The 18,358-nt window shown below is 37.0% G+C and overlaps 2 protein-coding genes across 2 annotated transcripts; both read right to left on the reverse strand.

Annotated features, from left to right (window-relative positions):
* Nucleotides 1-2,281: 2,281 nt before the first annotated feature.
* Nucleotides 2,282-5,202, reverse strand: LOC141832813 (equilibrative nucleotide transporter 1-like). The gene is made up of 2 exons (XM_074720191.1): nt 4,638-5,202; nt 2,282-3,164 (listed from the first exon to the last, which is right to left on the reverse strand). The coding sequence occupies exons 1-2, from the start codon at nt 5,191-5,193 to the stop codon at nt 2,434-2,436; spliced, it is 1,287 nt and encodes a 428-aa protein (XP_074576292.1). The 5' UTR covers nt 5,194-5,202; the 3' UTR covers nt 2,282-2,433.
* A 9,619-nt stretch (nt 5,203-14,821) lies between these two features.
* On the reverse strand, nt 14,822-16,039 carry LOC141834106 (uncharacterized). Its single transcript, XM_074721553.1, has 3 exons — nt 15,690-16,039; nt 15,450-15,596; nt 14,822-15,365 (listed from the first exon to the last, which is right to left on the reverse strand). Exons 1-3 carry the CDS (start codon nt 16,020-16,022, stop codon nt 15,081-15,083), a joined length of 765 nt encoding a protein of 254 aa, XP_074577654.1. The 5' UTR covers nt 16,023-16,039; the 3' UTR covers nt 14,822-15,080.
* Between the last annotated feature and the right edge of the window lie 2,319 nt (nt 16,040-18,358).

Genomic DNA, 18,358 nt, shown 5'->3' on the forward strand with positions numbered 1-18,358 from the left:
GTTTTAATAAATATAATTAAAAAATAAAAAAAAACACGTGAAGTGGGCCAGCCTCCTGGCTGATCCACCTCACTTTTAATTAAACGTGTTCAATTATTTGAACGTGTTCAATTGGACCCCTCTACAATGGTGTTTAACACCAACACCTTATTAGAGTATCCATTGTAGATAAATTAATTAATCTCTAAGTCAACTAATATGTCAAGCATTTAAGATTTGAACCTCAATTACAACGGCACTACAAATAAGTTTTCTCATATAAAATATTAATTTTATCTTACTGACCGATGAAATATTTCTATGAAATCGAATTAGATTTCTCCGGATCGAGATCATCAAATGCATCAACGGATCGAGATCTCCAGCGGTGAGCGGAGAGAGAGAGGAGGAGGATGTTGGTGATCGAACTCTTAGGTCTGAGTGTGATCTCCCTCCCTTCCTACCTACCAACCACGCCACTGTCCCAGTCACCTACCCATCTACTTAGCTTGTCTGGATGTGCCCTTCATTTCTTGCCATCAAATCTATACCAAAGTTCAAATGTCATTTAAAATTTAAACTTGATTATTTTATTATTCTTTTAAATATTTTATCACTTTATTATATTCATGAGAATAATATGAAGAAAAAAAATAAAGAGGAATAAAAAACACACCTTGAATGATAAATTTTAATATTTTGTCAAATTTATAAACATAATTATATTATTTTAATTTATATTGATATGTATTTTAAACAAGAAAAAATTTTTAAAAATAATAATTGTAAAGAATAATGTATGTTATAATTATTTACGACATATAACATAACTATTATGTTAAAAAATATATATGATATAATTAGATTTTAATTAATATAAAATAATTAAAAGATAAATTTTAAGAAAAGTGATAGAATTTATTGTTACTTAAAATCTCTAATTTGATTTTTAAAATTAAAAAAGAAGTATTTTAGCATTTAACTATCTTTTGGTTAAAACTTTCATAAATAGATCTATAATTGAATTAAAGTTTCCGAGCAAACTTGACAAGAGTTTGTTTATATTTGTTGGTCAATTAAGTGTATAAATTTGAATTATTTATTAAATAATATATATAGATGTGTTCAATTTATTAATATTTATAAATAAAAATTATAAATTATTTATGAATAATTTCATATATAAAACTTCAGAATCAAATTCATCAATAATTTTTTTTATTAAATTTATAAATAAATTCAAAAAAATTAAAACAAACAAATCACTTTGTAATTTTATACTCCCTAATTAACTAAATAAGTTTTAAAATATAAACTTTTTAAATAATCAAATAAATTCAAATTAAAAATTTAATAACATCTAAATTAACCGAACTTAAGCTAAGCTAAGCTTGAATCATGCTGAGCTAAAGAAAAAAAGATTAAAAAAAGCCAAACTTTAACAATAATTTTTATGACTTGATTAACTTTAACTTAACTTAACTTAATTATCTTATCAAATAGGTTTAAACAGATGGGGATAAAAAATACTAAATGCATGAAAAATAGTATATATACCCCATTATGTTTTTATCAATATTTAATGCCAAAATATGTTGAATGTTTACAATCATCTGAAAAACTATTCTAATATTTGACTCTAATAACATTTTAAAAGAGTCATTATTTAAAGTTTTGTTTTAAAAGAGTCATTAATGAAAGTTATATTTGATATACCAAGTTTTGAATAAAACATAGTTAAGTTTTAAAATATATTACATAATTTTCTAAATAACAATAAGTTACCATTTTTTCCAATTTTAATTTTTTAAATTTTGATAAAGAAAATTGTATTTAAATATATTATACAATTCAAAAAAATCAGGATCTTAAATAATTATTAAAAAATCAAAGTCAGGGTCTTAAATAAGTATAACATGCATCATTTTTTAATTAAAATTTTCTTTAAGACTTGCAACTAATGTTTAAATTTTTCCTTTTTTCAAAAGTTCATTTTTCTTATTCTTCAACTTCAATAAGTAAAGAAGATCTAAAAGAAAGGAGAAAAAGTTTAGCTTATATCATTAAAATACTTTCTAAAATTTTAGGATTTTATTATTTTATCAAAAATATTAACAAGATTAGTTTATTATGCATCTGTTACTTCATTACAATGGTAACTAAAAGTAACATCTTAGTTTCAATTTATATCCTTCTAAAGTTAATTATACTCAAAATAACTTAGGTAAATCAACAAAAGGCATAAAAACCATAAGTCTGCTTGTCAGACAGAAAACATCATTGTTTTCTTTTTATCATGAAATAATTCAAAGTGTACCACAACCAAGAGATTAAATACCAACAGTAATGTCATCTTAAACATCATTGTTCTATTTTTGACAACTTTACAATAAAGCTTAATCTTTGTCAAACAAGGAGAAGATGAGGGGAATTTTACAGGAGCACAAGGGCACCTTAAATGATCCAAAACCATGAAACAATTGAACCACAAGCCAGGCCAATTACTAAGAACAACACAATCACAATTCCTGCGGTCTCTGAATGCTGTATTGGCACAGATTTTGGTGCTAGTATCATCAACACAGAGGTCAAGTACCCATTTGTAAGACCTAAAAGACATGTCAAGATTGTCACTGGAACTTCGGTGCGGAAGAATTTCGGGCCATGTAAGCAACCCAGGAACAGCGGGTAGAACAGAAGCCTCACGATGCAGGAAACAACTGCAACATTTTCATTCTCGAGAAGGTAGACTGCGGTCAGGGATTTCCCGACCAAATCGAACACATTGTATCCGGCGATGAGAATAATTGGGTACCAGTCTTTCAGGGTCTCAGAATGGACGTCTTCTGTAATATATCCAGGGAAAATTGATAGGGTGACGAGATATATGAGCATGATCCCAAAACCAGACCATTTGATCCTTCCAACAATGTGCCACAGTGTTGATCTCCATACAGATCCACTCATGGGGCCTTTCTCGGTCTTCTCTTTTTTCATAGCTTGTTGTTTGATGCCTTTGTAGTACCGAACAACCGGAAGCCTGTCGGCTATATTGTAACAAGCGATGCAGATGACCATCATCACAACACTCACGATGAAGTATAAATTGGCACTTTGTCTCAAGCCATGAGCATCTTGAGGATAAATGGATTTGGTAAATACTCTCATAGAAGAAACAAGTACCCCTGTGTATCCATGGCATTGTAAGTTGTAATCTTAGTTAAGAATGTCAAGATCAAGAAAAATATCCAAAGAATAAATAGCATATGCAGATAAAATTGTGTATTTACTCAACTTCTAGAAGGCAAAGATTTCAGCCATAACAATATATACATGTCCAAACAATATGAGAATACGATATTACATTAATGTTTCCCAGTCGAACCTAGAGCTAGTGAATTTGCCAGAGTCATACTTTGTCTCTTTGTAAAACTTGTCTGATTTCCAATCTGTTGGTTAATTATTACTGCTGTAGCTTAGACAACTAGAAGCAAGCTGTCTTCTTTCCCAGCTTAACATTTATCTATGCTTTCTTCTATTTGCATGGTTTTTATTAAAAGAGTGGTCCTTACATGTCTTGGCGTGATGGGATAAAACCTAAGCCCATTTCTTTAGCATTCATATGGTGGTCCACCAAACATTTCCAGAAAAGCAAAAGACTAAGGCATTGTGCTCTAGTATATCTACCAGAAATTAAAGGACTGACCTTAATGTTGGTTCAGCGTCAGATAAAGGTATTGTCGCTGACCAACTTGTAAAAATATTCCTTGTCTGTAAATTTTCTCTGGTCTAATATACTTAAGACTAGGTGAGTTGACCTGGTGTCTAGATATTTTTCACTGATTTTCACAAGGTACTAAAGCTCTGGGCAATGCAGCCCTCGCATGATTTGTTTATACAATGTAGCTTCTAACTACCAACAAGGTTTCATCACAAGTCATCCTATCTAACAGTGTCACTTCTTTCACTCATCGTGGCATCAATGATCATCATCCTCAATGAGGCTTCTACTTGCAGCTTCTTCTAGCATCCCTTCTACGACTATGGTCTCCACACATTGTTGCCTTGATGTCAAGGCGATTTCTCCATGTGTCACTAATTTCAAACGTCACAACCTCAAAGCCCATTGGTGCTTTATTCATCAACTCATACTACAATAGCAGTGTTGGATCTTCATCTTTGCAATCCCCCATGTTGAGTTTGTACTAGTAGATCAACAGTCATAATCAATAGACAGCCAATATTTACCACCTGCTAAAGTCTGTTTAGCTTCATGACCATCACCACAAAGAAATTAAATGGGGAAAAAAATGCTGCTTAAGCATTTGCAAATGTTTGGTTCATGTGTCAATTAGAACAGTTGACAAAAAATTATTGGTATTCCTAAATTAGACAGATCTGTGAAAAAAAATGATGCTCCTTTAATTCATGCATTTGGGTATTATTAAAAACATTTTGACCTTAATTCCTACGCCATTGTTCTTTTAAGAAACATCAGTTGAGTTGTCCATGTGATGCCCAGATACACAATCACTTGCTTATCCCATCAATGTAGATCCATTTTTCGATTATGAAAAAAAAAGAGGAACATGTTTCCCTTTGTGTGACTTTACTAATTATTGAAAAAGCAGCAATTAGGTTTGAGAAGTAATCCATACCAGAAGCGGCAGTGCCGGCGACGACCGCCTGCATGTACCTCTCAGGGAGCTCTCCAGCGGATCCGATAACTCCACCCTGGACGAGGGCGTCGGCTATGCCGGAGAGGACCACGGCACCGACAGTGACATCGTACGCTCCATAAAGACCCCTCACACCCTTGACGTAGGCGGCATCCATGATCGGGACGACGAGGAGAGAGACGACGAAGAGAGCGAGGCCGGCGTTGATGCGTAACGGGGCGCTTGACATGTGGGCCCAACCGACGATGAGGAGGAGGAAGAGGAGGCATGTGAGCATGTAGGAAACCGAGAAGACGCGGTCGACGGGAGCGTCCGGGTAAAGGTAGGAGAAGTAGTCGACGGCGGTGATGAAGGCGTTCCACGGCAGGAGGAACCCTGCCCCCAGGATGAAGTACACCGCGTACGCCAATCCGAACGCGTCCTTCGGTGCGGCCGCAGCAATCGCCTCCGCTGAGTACGCCGTCGGCGACTCCTCGTCGCCGGCCGCCTCCTCCAGGAGAAGTCCTGCCCTTTCGTCATTCCCTTCTCCACCCATTTTCTCTCTTTCTCTCTCTCTCTCTCTCTCTACCCCGATGACTTGTAGAGATAAAAATACAAGAGTTCCAAGACCTCAAGTTTCGATCGCCACCGTTGCTCCTCTATCTCCATCTATCTCAACGGTTCATCTTCTGTGGCACGTGAGCTGACCAGCAGGACTAATCCTGCGTGGCAAATATAGTTTAACAGCCATGCTTTCCACGCAAACAATAATATATATATAAATAATGATATTTTTAGTTTATTTTTTATTTTTTTATTTTAGTTACGATTAAATCATTTAAGAGTTTTTTTTTAAAAAAAATAAGAAATAAAGATTGAATTATAGTATTAAGTGTAAAAGTTTTTTAAAATAAAAAAAATTTAATTGCTCGATGTGTCAGATAAAAAGTATCAAATAGTAAGTCAGTAAGTTGTGACTAATTATTTTTTTATTTTAAAATTTTTTATATATTTAATATTATAACTCAATCCTCATAATTTTAAAAGAAAAATATTAAATTAAATAACTTAACCATAAATAAAAAATAAATAAATAATAAAAAATGTCATTATTTATGTTCTGGTGTCCAAAATTCTTTTGAATGGTCGAATCAAATAATTGATCGTGATTAAACAATTAATCAACTTATTGCATCATGTTAGATTTGAAAATCTCTTTAGCAAGATTCAGATATTTAGATATTTTCGGGATATAATTGAGTTAATTACAATGAAGTAGAGTTACTGAAATGGACAAGGATCGAATCTTGACGAAGCCGAAACAATACCCTACTTTGTTGTGGTCAACTATAGTTTTTCGATTTACCTCTTTATAGATGATCATGGGACTGACTATGTGAGACCACTGAGATGATGAATTTCATCTTAGATGTGAGAATCTCGACAAATGCATGCAAAGGGTAAAAACAGGGGATCGAACAGGTCTATTTTGTGTTTGGACGTGAGTTTAGATCATCTAAGCAATAGATCCAAACCCGATAAGGCCAAAAGGGACAATGGGCTTTTCATTTGAGTCCATTTAATCCGGATTCAAAATTATTGCTTTCTATTCTACACTCTGAATTAGTTAATTCGAATCCATTTAATTTTGCTGTTTTAAAATTATTTCAAAAGTCTAATCTCTTTTCAAAGATATTAAAATCAATTTCTTTCAATTCTTGGCAAAAATTATTCTCTTATTATTTCTGAGATGTATTTTATTTTCTTAAAAAATTATTCTTAATATTTTTGTGTAATTAATTACCCACACAAAGCCCAATCCCACACAAAAAGCCCAAATAGCTGATCCAGTGATCTAACTTTTATGCACATCAAATACATAACCAAAAGCTAATATTAATTTATAAACTACTACATTTTTATTTTAAAATTTAATTTTATCATAAAAAATAAATTGATTGGTACGTAAAATTTATTTACTGAGAAAAAAGAATCAATTTTACTAAATTCACCTAAAATTAAGTTTTAATAAAATAAAAGCTATAATTCATGTTTTAAAACTAATTATAAGAATTCATATCTATATTTAAAAATCAATAAACAAATGAAAATTGAACAATCTCCACTACAAGATCTTCTATAGATGATCTAGTTTGGCATTATACTTCTAATGATAGATAAACCATATTTGTAATCATCATTAGTAGATATTATTTTAAACAAAACTTATATTCTCTTATAATTTACAATATTTGTACCTCCATTGAATGATATAATTTAAATTCATGGAATTTTGTTAAATTAAAAGGAAGAACAACAAGATGTACTAGATTGGAAAAGAAGAAGAATTCTTGGAAAAAGTTACAAAAGAAAAGAAAAGATTCTAAATACACAAAGAATGCTTTTTACATCAAGTACTATCAAAATACAGTGCTTTGCATGACAACAACATTATCATATGTACTTTTTATGACTTGATTCCATCCTTCAAACACAAGAGCCCTCAACACTAATAATTATTTTTAAACCCTCATTTGCTGTCCTAATTAATTAATTAATTATTCTTTACAACAAACCAACTCATTCAAGATGCATTGAGTAGTGACAAAGAAAAACTCAAAGCTCATTAATGTTGGAAATTAAGAGCAATTAGTTAAATAATCAATCAAGTGATCGCACAAAGGGCTACACATAGATTATTTATATAGCTTTTAATTACTAGTTGGAAACTAATGATGGCATGTTGGTCAAAGAATCTTTTGCTCCTAGCTAGTCAATATGAGCATCCAAGGGGTAGCTTTCTTAGTTGGTGTTAGCAAGTGGTTTTTTCACTCATAGAAGTCATGAAAGTCGCCTTGCATGATTTTTTGTGACTTCACTACTCTTTTCTCTATGAGTTGATGGTGTTATATTTTAGTCGATTAATATGTTAATTGAAGTTGGACCCAAATGAATTGGTGTTTTGGAGAGGTAATTGAGTGAATTAAATGGTTTTACTAGAATAGCATTGAGTAAAACTCTTGTGCTTTTTCACATCGATCATTTTGCATTGATTAATCGTTTGAATCATGCCACATGCTCATGCTCATTGAACTCCACTCCACACTCACTAGGTTTTCTTTCAACTGAATTGCCTTCTTCATCATTGTGTAGCCCTAACAACAAAGATGTCAAAAAGTTGTGTCATTTCGGTGCTAGTGTGAGACTACAAGAAGCTCCGTTGATCGTGTGTTAGTGAAATATCATGGAACAACGATGTGCACCAAAGTATAATCATTTAACATATACCAATCATGTCATTACTTAATATGCCTAATAATTACCTTTTTCTCCTAAAAAATATTAGAATACAAAGTGTAGTCACGCGTTCTAATCAACTAATGTAACCCTATCCTAAAGGCCGACAAGGAATCACATTACTTCATCTCTTCATATATATAAGGGCATCTCTTCGTCTAAGGGCATGTAGCCTTTGTGTAAAGATGATATTCCCAACTTAGAGAGGTATTATTGCAATCTTCTTCTTCTATATTAACTTTTTCATTTCCTTGTAATTAAGTTTTTATTAATTGTTTTTTTTCACTTAGTAAAGAAGTGTCAAGTGGTCGAAGGCATAAATTTACTTGAGAAAACCATTCCCATTAGGTCATGAGTGGACTATCCTAGGGTTCTTTTAGAGATCTAGTCCAAGCACAATCAATCAATCTAAGAAGATAAATTTTAATTAAGAGAAAAAGTAGTATTAGTCATTAAAGTATATATAGGGGGAAAAAAATTCAAACTTAATTTTGATGCTATGTTAAAATTTTATTTTATAGATGTATTTTTTATTTGGGTGATTTATGTAAGAGAATTTGCCATAATATAGAATTTTGTTTTCTTTGTGCATCTCAAGAACATGTAAATATTCATTTGTAGCTTGTGTCTTATGATCTTGTACATAATTAACTTTGTTCTTGAACTTCAATTATGTAATTTAATGTAATCACAAAATTGAGGTTTATTTGCATTAGAAGTCTACAAAATTGCATAATGGTGGAGGATTTTGGTGTGATAGAATGTTCAACTAAATTAAATATTTCAAAATAAAATCAAATAATGTCATTAATTACGTGAGCTGTGATTGGGCAGGGAAATTATTCCAAAACTCAAAAAAAAAAAAAAAAAAAAGTCTCCTTCCACTTAATTATTCCATTGAACAAACACTCTCCAATGCCATTTTAATAGATTAATATTAATTTGGTGCACCAAGACTTTGAGTGTCATGGTGAAAATTTTAGGAGTTAGGATATGTCAACTAGACTGATTGAGTAGTTTATTTGCATGTCTCTCTACCTAAGAGAGTGATGACAAGAATCTAAGACCATGAGAGCCCTTAAATTAAATATACACCACATAGTTAATAATAGTTATTTTAAATATATATATATCAATTATTTTAATTTTATATATTTTTCCTTGATATTGTTTTTAAAAATTTAGAAGGATGGTTGTCTTAAGAATACATTGACAAGAATGAGACATTATATTGTTAGGATGTATACTGAAAAGACTTGTCTTTTGTAATAAACATTTTGAAATAAGAAATCATGATTTGGTCAAATGATTGCAATAGGTAAATTTGCAATAAAGTCCATTTAGTTTACACTGTAGATAACTTGGTGTCTGTGAGACACAGAAGACCATGATTATCAGTTCCCTGTGAATTATAAACTAAGGCTCACAACCAAGATGGTGTTGGACAACCCATCGGGAACGGTTGTAGTGTAATTCGGTTACTGTCTGTCTTGACTGTAGAATTACACTAGTACACTTTGTGTGTATTGAGTAGGACCATTGAGGTAGTTCAATTTACTCTGACTCACAAATTGAACAAGACCTCTGTTATTAGGAATTATGCACTCTTAATCCCGATGTAATAAATGGGCACCTATAGGTAGTAATTATTGCTTTGATTTACCAAAGGGTGAGATCTTTGCGTCAGATCAATTATTCCCGGTAAGTTGGGTGATGTTGCTATCTATACGGTGTGCCATTAATTACAAAAGGAATCCGTGTCCCAGTAGGGTTGATGATGTCCCCTTGGATAGCTCATAAGGATTGTCAAGTCAAAATCTTGCAAGTGGACTTGGTCCGACTGACAATGAAGTTGAGTGGTACTATTCAAGGTCGTAGATGTCGATTATTGAGTTGTCAGTGAACTCAGATAATTGACGGACATACGATATCTTAAACACGGGGAGCAATGCATAATATAATAAGAAGGAACCCAAAATGTAATTTGGGGATTAGATTGGTAGTGCAATAATGATCCTCTAGTGGAATGGATCGTTATTGATGGATGTAGGTGTGTATTCTGGGTGGAATACGGGATCCGAAACCCATCAGAAGGCCAGATCTAATACCTCCTCGAGGTCCCCACTGTAGCCTAAAGACATCTTCAAAAGGATACAATCAAACGGATGAGATTAGTTCTCAGCCGTCGGATGAGATTTAATCTCGACCGTTGGATGAGATTGGTTCTCGACCGTAGGATGAGTTAATGGATGAGATCAACTTGTATCCAAGGGATTAGATCAAGTTGCATCCATTGGATCGAAATAAATAAAGAAGAATTGAAGAGAATAGATTAGAACCGTTGGATGAGATTAAGTCGTCTCCGATGGACAAGATCTATCCGGTTCGGTTTTAATTCTCTTCGGAAGGAAGAACCGGTTCACGAGGTGAACCAGAGTTGGTTCAATGAACCACACGCCCAAAGGAATGGATCAGGTCCGTTGGATCGAATCAATTAAGTAAAAATTCTAGAAAAATTTGTTTAGAAAGATTTGGGCTTGGTCTTTGGTTTAAGACTATAAAAGGATGAGGGAGGGGGCGGCAATTGAAGGAACAAGGCAAGAGAGAAAAGTTTTCGGAAAGAAACTCCTCTCCTCTTCTCTTTGGTGCCGCCGCCCATCATCCTCTTCTTCCTTCTTTTCTTTTCCATCTTCTTCCCTTACTTCCTTCCTATCTTTCCTTTGGTGGCCGAACTTCTTTCTCCAAGAAAAGTGGCCGGATCCAAGAAAGGAAACAAGACGAAGCGAAGTTGCTGCGAAGAAGAAGCAAAGCGATCCAAGGTTCTTCATCCGGAGAATTTGCATCTTTTATTTCTGGAGGTTCGTTGTCCACCCAACGTCCAGGAAGAAGCTAGGAATACAGTGGAAGATTCCGAGGTCATCTAAAGGTTCTGGTATGATTTATTTTCCGCAGTTTATTTTCGTACTAGAACTAGTAGTAGAAACCGTAGAAGGTAATTTAGGAATCGGCGATCCTGAAGGATCAATTGATCTAGTCTTCTTTATAGACTTTGTCAATTGATCCTAGGCGGGATAAATTTTTGTCCTGTGGGATTCTATGCTTCTCGGAGCGGATAGAGTCCGGATCATAGGACGGAGATCCAGATCGCCAACAGCTACGAGATGAGGTGGCCGAGACGAGATGGCCGAGTGTGCAGAGTGGCCGAGAGGAGATGGCCGGGACGAGGTGGCCGAGACAAAATGATCGTGATGAGATAGCCAAGATGAGGTGGCTGAGACGAGATGGCCGAGTGTGCAAAGTGGCCAAGAGGAGATGGTCGAATGTGCTGAGTGGCCGAGAGAAGATAGCCGAGACGAGGTGGCCGAGTGTGTAGAGTGGCTGAGAGGAGATGACCGAGATGAGATGATCGAGACGAGATGACCAAGATGAGATGGCCGAGACGAGGTGTCCGAGATGAGATGACTGAGATGAGGTGGCCGAGACAAGATGGCCGAGTGTGCAGAGTGGCCGAGACGAGGTGGCCCAGACAAGATGACCGAGATAAGATGGCCAAGACAAGGTGGCCGAGATAAGTTGGCCAAGACGAGGTGGCCGAGACGAGATGACTGAGACGAGGTGGTTGAGGCGAGATGGCCGAGATGAGATGACAAAGACAAGGTGGCTGAGATACTGAATTATTGAACCGCTGAGCTACTAAGCTGTTGAGTTGTTGAGCTACCGAGCTGTTGAGCTACTGATCTGCTGAAATGATGAATTACTGAACCGCTGAGTTATTGAGCTACTGAGGTACTAAGTCAGTCAGATGTGTCAGCTCGAGACTATAAATCAGAACGTTAAGCCCTCAATTAGTGGAGCCGAGAGAGATGTTGAGAGAGTTGGGTCTGTCGAGAGGCCGAGCCGCTAGCACGAAACTAAGAATCTAAGTTTGTCGTAAGGCAAAGCCGTTAGAGAGGGGCTGTCGAGCTTGTCAGGAGGTAGAGTCGCTAGCACGAAGCTAGGAATCCAAGTCTGTCGTAAGGTGAAGCCGTTAGCGAGGGGCTGAGAGCAAAATCGCTAGCACGGAGCTAGGAATCCAAGCCTGTCGTAAGACGGAGCCGTTAGCAAGGGACTAAGAGGGCTGAGAGAGTTGGGCCTGTTGAGAGGCAAAGTCGATAGCATGGAGCTAGGAATCCAAGTCTGTCGTAAGGCAGAGCTGTTAACGAGGGGCTAAGAGGGCGGTGTAGATCTTATTTCCTTGTAAAAGAACGCTCATAAAATGAGTGACGAAATAAGCAGGAGAGAGACGTAAAATAGTAAAACTAGGATTGAATGCAATGAAGTCTCAAGTAGATGGCGTTCCAAAGCTTTTTGAGCTCCTGTCGTTGGAAGTCAGCCAAGTAGTAAGATTCGTCGACGGTTCGCCAAAGACTCTTGTTTCTAGTTCTGTTTGTCCGATTCGCTGACGGAATCTCGATTGTCGGTAGTTCTTCTAGTGTTCATCATCACGATGTCTTAGCACAATTTTCCCATAAACGACGCCATTTTGTTCCGGCTAAATGTCGTGGACGGTCAAGCCACCAGTCAACAAACGATCCGACGTGTTCGATTTCCTGACGGAGCTTGAGGGAGAAGATGATGAGGGCCTGAAATGCACTTCAACAGAAGATGAGAATGGTGTCGGAGAGTCCCGGCAGACCACTTCGATGCTCAAGTTAGTATTCCATGGAAGGAAAAAATGTAGAAGAAGAAGAAGAAGAAGAGTCTTGAAAGTTGAACCAGCCAGCCTCGGGAAGAAGAGGAAGAGTCCTCCCTGTTTGCTAGAGCAGTACCATTATGTAAGTGTATAAGGAAATCATATCTGACGGATGTCCCTTCCTTCTGTTTCTTTTTGGCATTACGTGCAAAACAAGGGAATTCAAGGGCACCAGATCTGATAACTTCATAACTGCTCTTTTATTCTTATGTTATCATGTGTTTTAAGAATATTCGCAGCTTGTTCATGAATCCACAAAAGATAAAGATTGACACTAATCCATTTGACTAGCACTGCCAAGTCTACGCGGGACTTTTGTTTGACTCTTGACCTCCATCCGGAAAGAAACCACGTCATCCATTGCCCTTGCATCAAAGATCAAGGATCGAATTTTTAGTAAAAGATGAAAACCCAAGCATATCAAGGGATCGATCGGATGCAAGGGTAGATGAAAACCCAAAAACGAGGAAGCTTCAAGCATAAAAGTCCAAGGAATAGGAGATTCACTTTACATGAGACACTTGAGAAACGAGGGTAGAAATGTTTAGACAAAATTCAGCCATTAGATTGGTTAAAATTAGTGTATCAGTCGATTGGTAGAATCTAACAATTGATTGATATATCGTAAACTTGAAAGGGATTTATGTTTGAGGAGTTAAGAGTGAATACCCTGAATTAGGGTTCATCAATTGATTGCTGGGACAAAGCAATCGATTGATGAGCTAAATCTTGAATCAAGGTTTTACTACATCAATCGATTGGTGATCTAAATTAATCAATTGCTGAGCTAAACTCCAAACTTGGGATTTGCTCAAAAACCTCAACAATCGATTGATTACGACAATTAATTACTACTCAATTTAGAGTGAATAGAATGCCTACACATCAATTGGGCAATTCGACTGTTGTCAAACAATCGATTGCTCAGATGCAACACTCGATTGGTGGACAGTATCAAGTGAACATAAGGCTTCTAAATCGATCTATCAGTTCAATTGCATGCTATCAATCGATTGGTGAGTCCAAGCAATCGATTGATATTCAAATTTCAGGATGATCTCAACCGTCAATATAGAGTAAGTGATCATTGAACGGATAGTCAATGGTCAGTAATTGATTAGTAACTGATAGCAATTGATTGATGGCGGTAAAAAGGTACAGAAATAGCCCGATTCAAGTATATTTAAAAAGGATTTCTTCAGCAAATGGAATAGTAATTTTTCCAACTCAAGCTCAAAAGTTCTCATTTTCTCATTCTCAGCAATCTTCAAGCAGTTAAGGGGAAGAGTAAAATAAACTTGTTAGCATTGTGTTTTATTTTATTAGCTTAGCTTCAAAATTTCCGCTCCACATTCAATAGATAAGCCATCAAAGCTATTCATTCTCTCCCCTCACTTCTCACCATCACCCCTCTAGTTTGTAAGGTCCTAACAAAGATAGTATACTCAACTAAGTTGTAAATTTATAAAAGATGGATTTTAAATTTTTTATAGTTCCTAATTCATAAGTAAAATATAAAAATATTACTTGTAAAAATTAAATATGAGATATTGACCACTGCTATATAATTGTAAGAAGAATGTGGAAAGGGGCAAGTGTTATTCGAGGAATGCCAAGCATTAGTAAAAGGAATTTAAAACTCAAAAAAGAAATTACATGAGCCATTAATTAAGTTAACAAATTTATCTTATTTTTACCATTATATAAAGATATAATTTAATTAAAATATCATGCATGTATTATATATATTACATAATAATTTAAAATTTTGTTCTAATTTTATAAATAAAAAAACTCAACTATAAAATATTTAATACCAAAACTCAAAGTATTATTTCTGATAGAATATATTAATCTTTTTACTCAGGGTCTTTGCAATGGCTATAAAAAATGAATCGTATGCCCGTGAACAAATTTGATATTCATTTCGATAATTTATTTATTTTAAAATGGTAGTTTAAAGTATGCTCTTATTACCCTTTTAGATCAATTGTTATCAAATCACTCATGAGGTTCTATTTTCTTAATTGTGAGAAAGTATCAAAATGATCATTTGAATTAGGTATAAAATATGTGAGACATGAGAAGATTTTCAGTTTTAAAAACACTAACCAGAAAGAAATTGACTCTCATCGTCTAAATTGGCACTAATCATTACAGATTTGACTTTTTTGTTAAAGTCAAAATAACAAGAAGGTCAAATGCATTGACACAGCAACTTAAATTTTACTAGGAGAAAAACCTGTGAAGAAGACAAGCACTGCTCAAGAACAGTGAGAGAGCAGAGAGCAAAGCAACTGATGGCCCTCTTGTCGTTTAATTTAAGATTAATCTCAGCGGGAAATCTACTAAACAATCAACTGCTACTCCAACTACTGCTTCCGGTGCTCGATGATCTCATCGCTTCCCGTTAATTAGGAGAGAATGTTCATGGCGAAGACGTCGTCGTCGGCGAAGCTCACGAGGACGTCGCCGTCGTAGTACAGCTCCTCCTCGTCGTCCGTCGCCAGCGCAGCCCGCATCTGGCTCCACCACTCGCCGCCGACGACATTGCCGCCGTCGCAAACTCCGAAGCTCTGGTTTATGCCAGAGCTGATGTAGCTGTTGGCCGCCTCCATCTCCGCCTCCGTCTCGCCGTTCCTGGCGAAGCGGCCCCGCACGCGCGGCCGGCTGTCGGCGAGCGTCTTCCGGCACGCGTACTGGATTTGTGCCAAATGGATACGATTTAGGATTAAAGAGGGGGAATGAGATCGATCGAGGGAGGAATGTTGATATGTACGTACGGTGATCTTCTTGTGGAAGTTCCTTTGGTTGCGCTTGCTCCGGTACCGTTCGATCCTTTCCTTCCTCTCCTCGGCACTGTATCTGCCGACTCTCCCCGGAGCGGCGCCGCCTTCTTGGCCGTAGTTCTCCACCAAACCGTGCGTCCTCTGCCATCGAAATTCGCGGACAAATATCGGAACTTGATCGTAGGAAACCATCCTAAATTGAATTTTCAGCAGGAAAGGTGGGGACTTGCTGACCTGGAGGTCGCCGGTGCTGAGCACCCGCCTGACGGGGGCGGCGTGGAAGTCGAGATAGTCGCCGGAGGATGACGGCGGGGAGGAGTAGTGCGGCGGCGGAGGCGGGTAGTGATGGACGGGTGGATCCGGAGCGTAGTGGTGGAGGGGAAGCGACTGTGAGCTGCTGCTGCGGTGGAGGTCGTAGTACTCAGCCGGTGGGAAGGAGGAGGAGGGGAAGGGGAGGAGGCCGCCAGTGGCCTCGTGGTAGAGCTCTGGAGGCGCGCCCAGCGAGCCGAAGGGGTGGTGGACGCTGCCGTCGTGGTCGTAGGAGGACGAGGAGAAGGACAGGAACATAGCGGAGTTTGGCGGTGGTGGCGCTCGTGGAGTTGAGCCGTGGGTAGTGTGAGGGAGGAGGAGCTTGGCTGCGGCTTTTAATGGAGGTCGAAAAGGGCGCGGTGTTGCTGGGGCCCGCTCGACCTTGACAAAGGAGAATGGTGCGTTGACCAAGATGGGTCCCGCAGGAGAAGCTGAGTCGGCTGGGACCCTGTCGGCCTAGTGTGAGTGCTCACACTGCCTCTGTTTTAAACAGCTAGTAGTCTAGTTGCTCGTGCATGCACTCGAGCTCAATTAGATTCCAAAGTCAACTCAAATTTTGACCAGTAGTTGACTTTTGAATATACGTGCGTCTCTATTTGTATATAAATAATAAAAAATCTAAATTAGAATATAGAAAAAATGTATTTATAATAATAATAATATTAAATTAAAAAAAATAATCACATGATGCGGATCCAATATTTAACCTGATAAGATCTATATCTCAAATGTCGTAGTTAGATTTGATTCCTCGATCATAAACTATATCATTTGCTAGCATTGCAAAACTTAAACAACTGTAACCTGAAAATTGAGTCATTTTCCAATTAATCTCTTTCACCACGAGAGATTCTATGAAGATAACGCAAGGTAGGGGAAAAGAAGGGTTGTTGTTACCTAACAATTACTAATTATGCATCTGCACTAGGAATGTAAGTGAGAATTTATTCTGATTCTTGATTTTTTTCCCCCTCTGATATCCTTAATTTAATTTGGAAAATTATCACTAATAAAGAGGGTACAGATGATTTAATCATCGTTAAACAAGTTAAAGGTTTTCCCTTACGAGAATACTGAAAGATTTTTTATTGTTTTTATTTCCGAAATCATATGAACTGTTCCCAAATGCAATCTAACAAATCTTTGGATACCCTTTTTAATTAGATTCTAACCAAAGGCATCTCTTTTTTATTTTTTTGGGTTAATTTTGATAGATGTTTGGCAGAATCCCAAAATTAATGAACCATCTCAAGAATCTTGCCTACACGAAAGTTCTAAGCGTAGGCTTTGGAATACAAGTGCAATGCTGTGGCAGAAGAAGAGAGGAAGCTCTTTATTGATTCACTCACATTTCTGCAAAAGGGAAAAGGGTTTTCGGTCCTTTGATGCTTTGTCATGAATTCGGAATCATGAACAATTATAATCTATTGTTTTCATCCTTCTGTAATTCCACGGGTCTTCCATTAAATCAACCTGCAATCAAATGTATTGCAAGAGCATTAATCACATTTGTCGAAACAAGGATTAGCTATATAATCTGATCAGTGCCAATCTAAGCCTTACAGAAGCAAGTTACTATCGAAGACACTGAAGCAGAAAAAACAAGAGCATATTCTTCTCCTTAAAGCAAAATCTAACCTCTCAACCAATGAACAAGAGCACGATCCCACATCGCATGGAACCAGAGCCCCACCGAGACAGTCTGGGAGCATGCAGGCCATCTCTCTCTCGACAGTGGATATAGCTCGATCGACACCAAAAATTGCTCCCTTATCAGAAAGTCAACTCCCCAACGGAGTCCTGATAAGACAAGACTGCTTTAGTCAACTCACCCGACGACTCAAGGAGGGTGCAAAAATTCCCACATGATCTTCACTCGTCGCTGGGCACGACGACCCCACAGATTTTCTCACCTATCGAGAAACATCCCCATTCCCCACAGTTGCGGCCAATCCTTCACCTGTTGCCCTCAGCTGCACTGCAATAATAAACAACTTTTGATCAAACACACTATTGCACTAGCATCCTCCACTAGGAATGCCCATTCCATTCAAATCAAGCTCTAACAAAACCGAACGAAACTAAGAAATTGATTTAGACCATGAACAACACAATTCAGCAACTCCTAGATTAGGTGCTTTTTTTTTCTTCTAGGCTTTAGCTAGAGGAAGGCTGGTAATACTGTTGAGGTAGGTACAGTGAAGTATCCTACTGTTGGCTTTACCATCCCTACAGCACTGAGATCCAAAATTAACTTCCCCAATCAAAGTGAAACTTTTGATTAGCCACTAGAAAGTGTTTGATAAATGAAGTTGGTCGGCTACAGTATCAAATGAAGACAATGATTCGTATAATCAACTCCTGGCTATGCCAAGATCATAAGAACAAAAAGTTGGAGTCTGAAGAGAACATGCATGCCACCTTTTGACTCTAGAGCACTAATAGATAGTCCAGTTTAGTGCCCTCCAATGATGGGGGATTCCTACTTTGCGAGAAGGTGATGGGTTCTGCTGTTCCATTCCCCTATTCGACACCATAACTAATGGCCTGTGAACACAAAAGATCACCTACATTTTTCACACTTGGTAATCACA

Source organism: Curcuma longa, chromosome 8 (assembly GCF_044706935.1).
Source record: "Curcuma longa cultivar G26 ecotype Majalengka, Jawa Barat chromosome 8, ITB_CL_G26_1.1, whole genome shotgun sequence".
Taxonomy (NCBI): Eukaryota; Viridiplantae; Streptophyta; class Magnoliopsida; order Zingiberales; family Zingiberaceae; genus Curcuma; species Curcuma longa.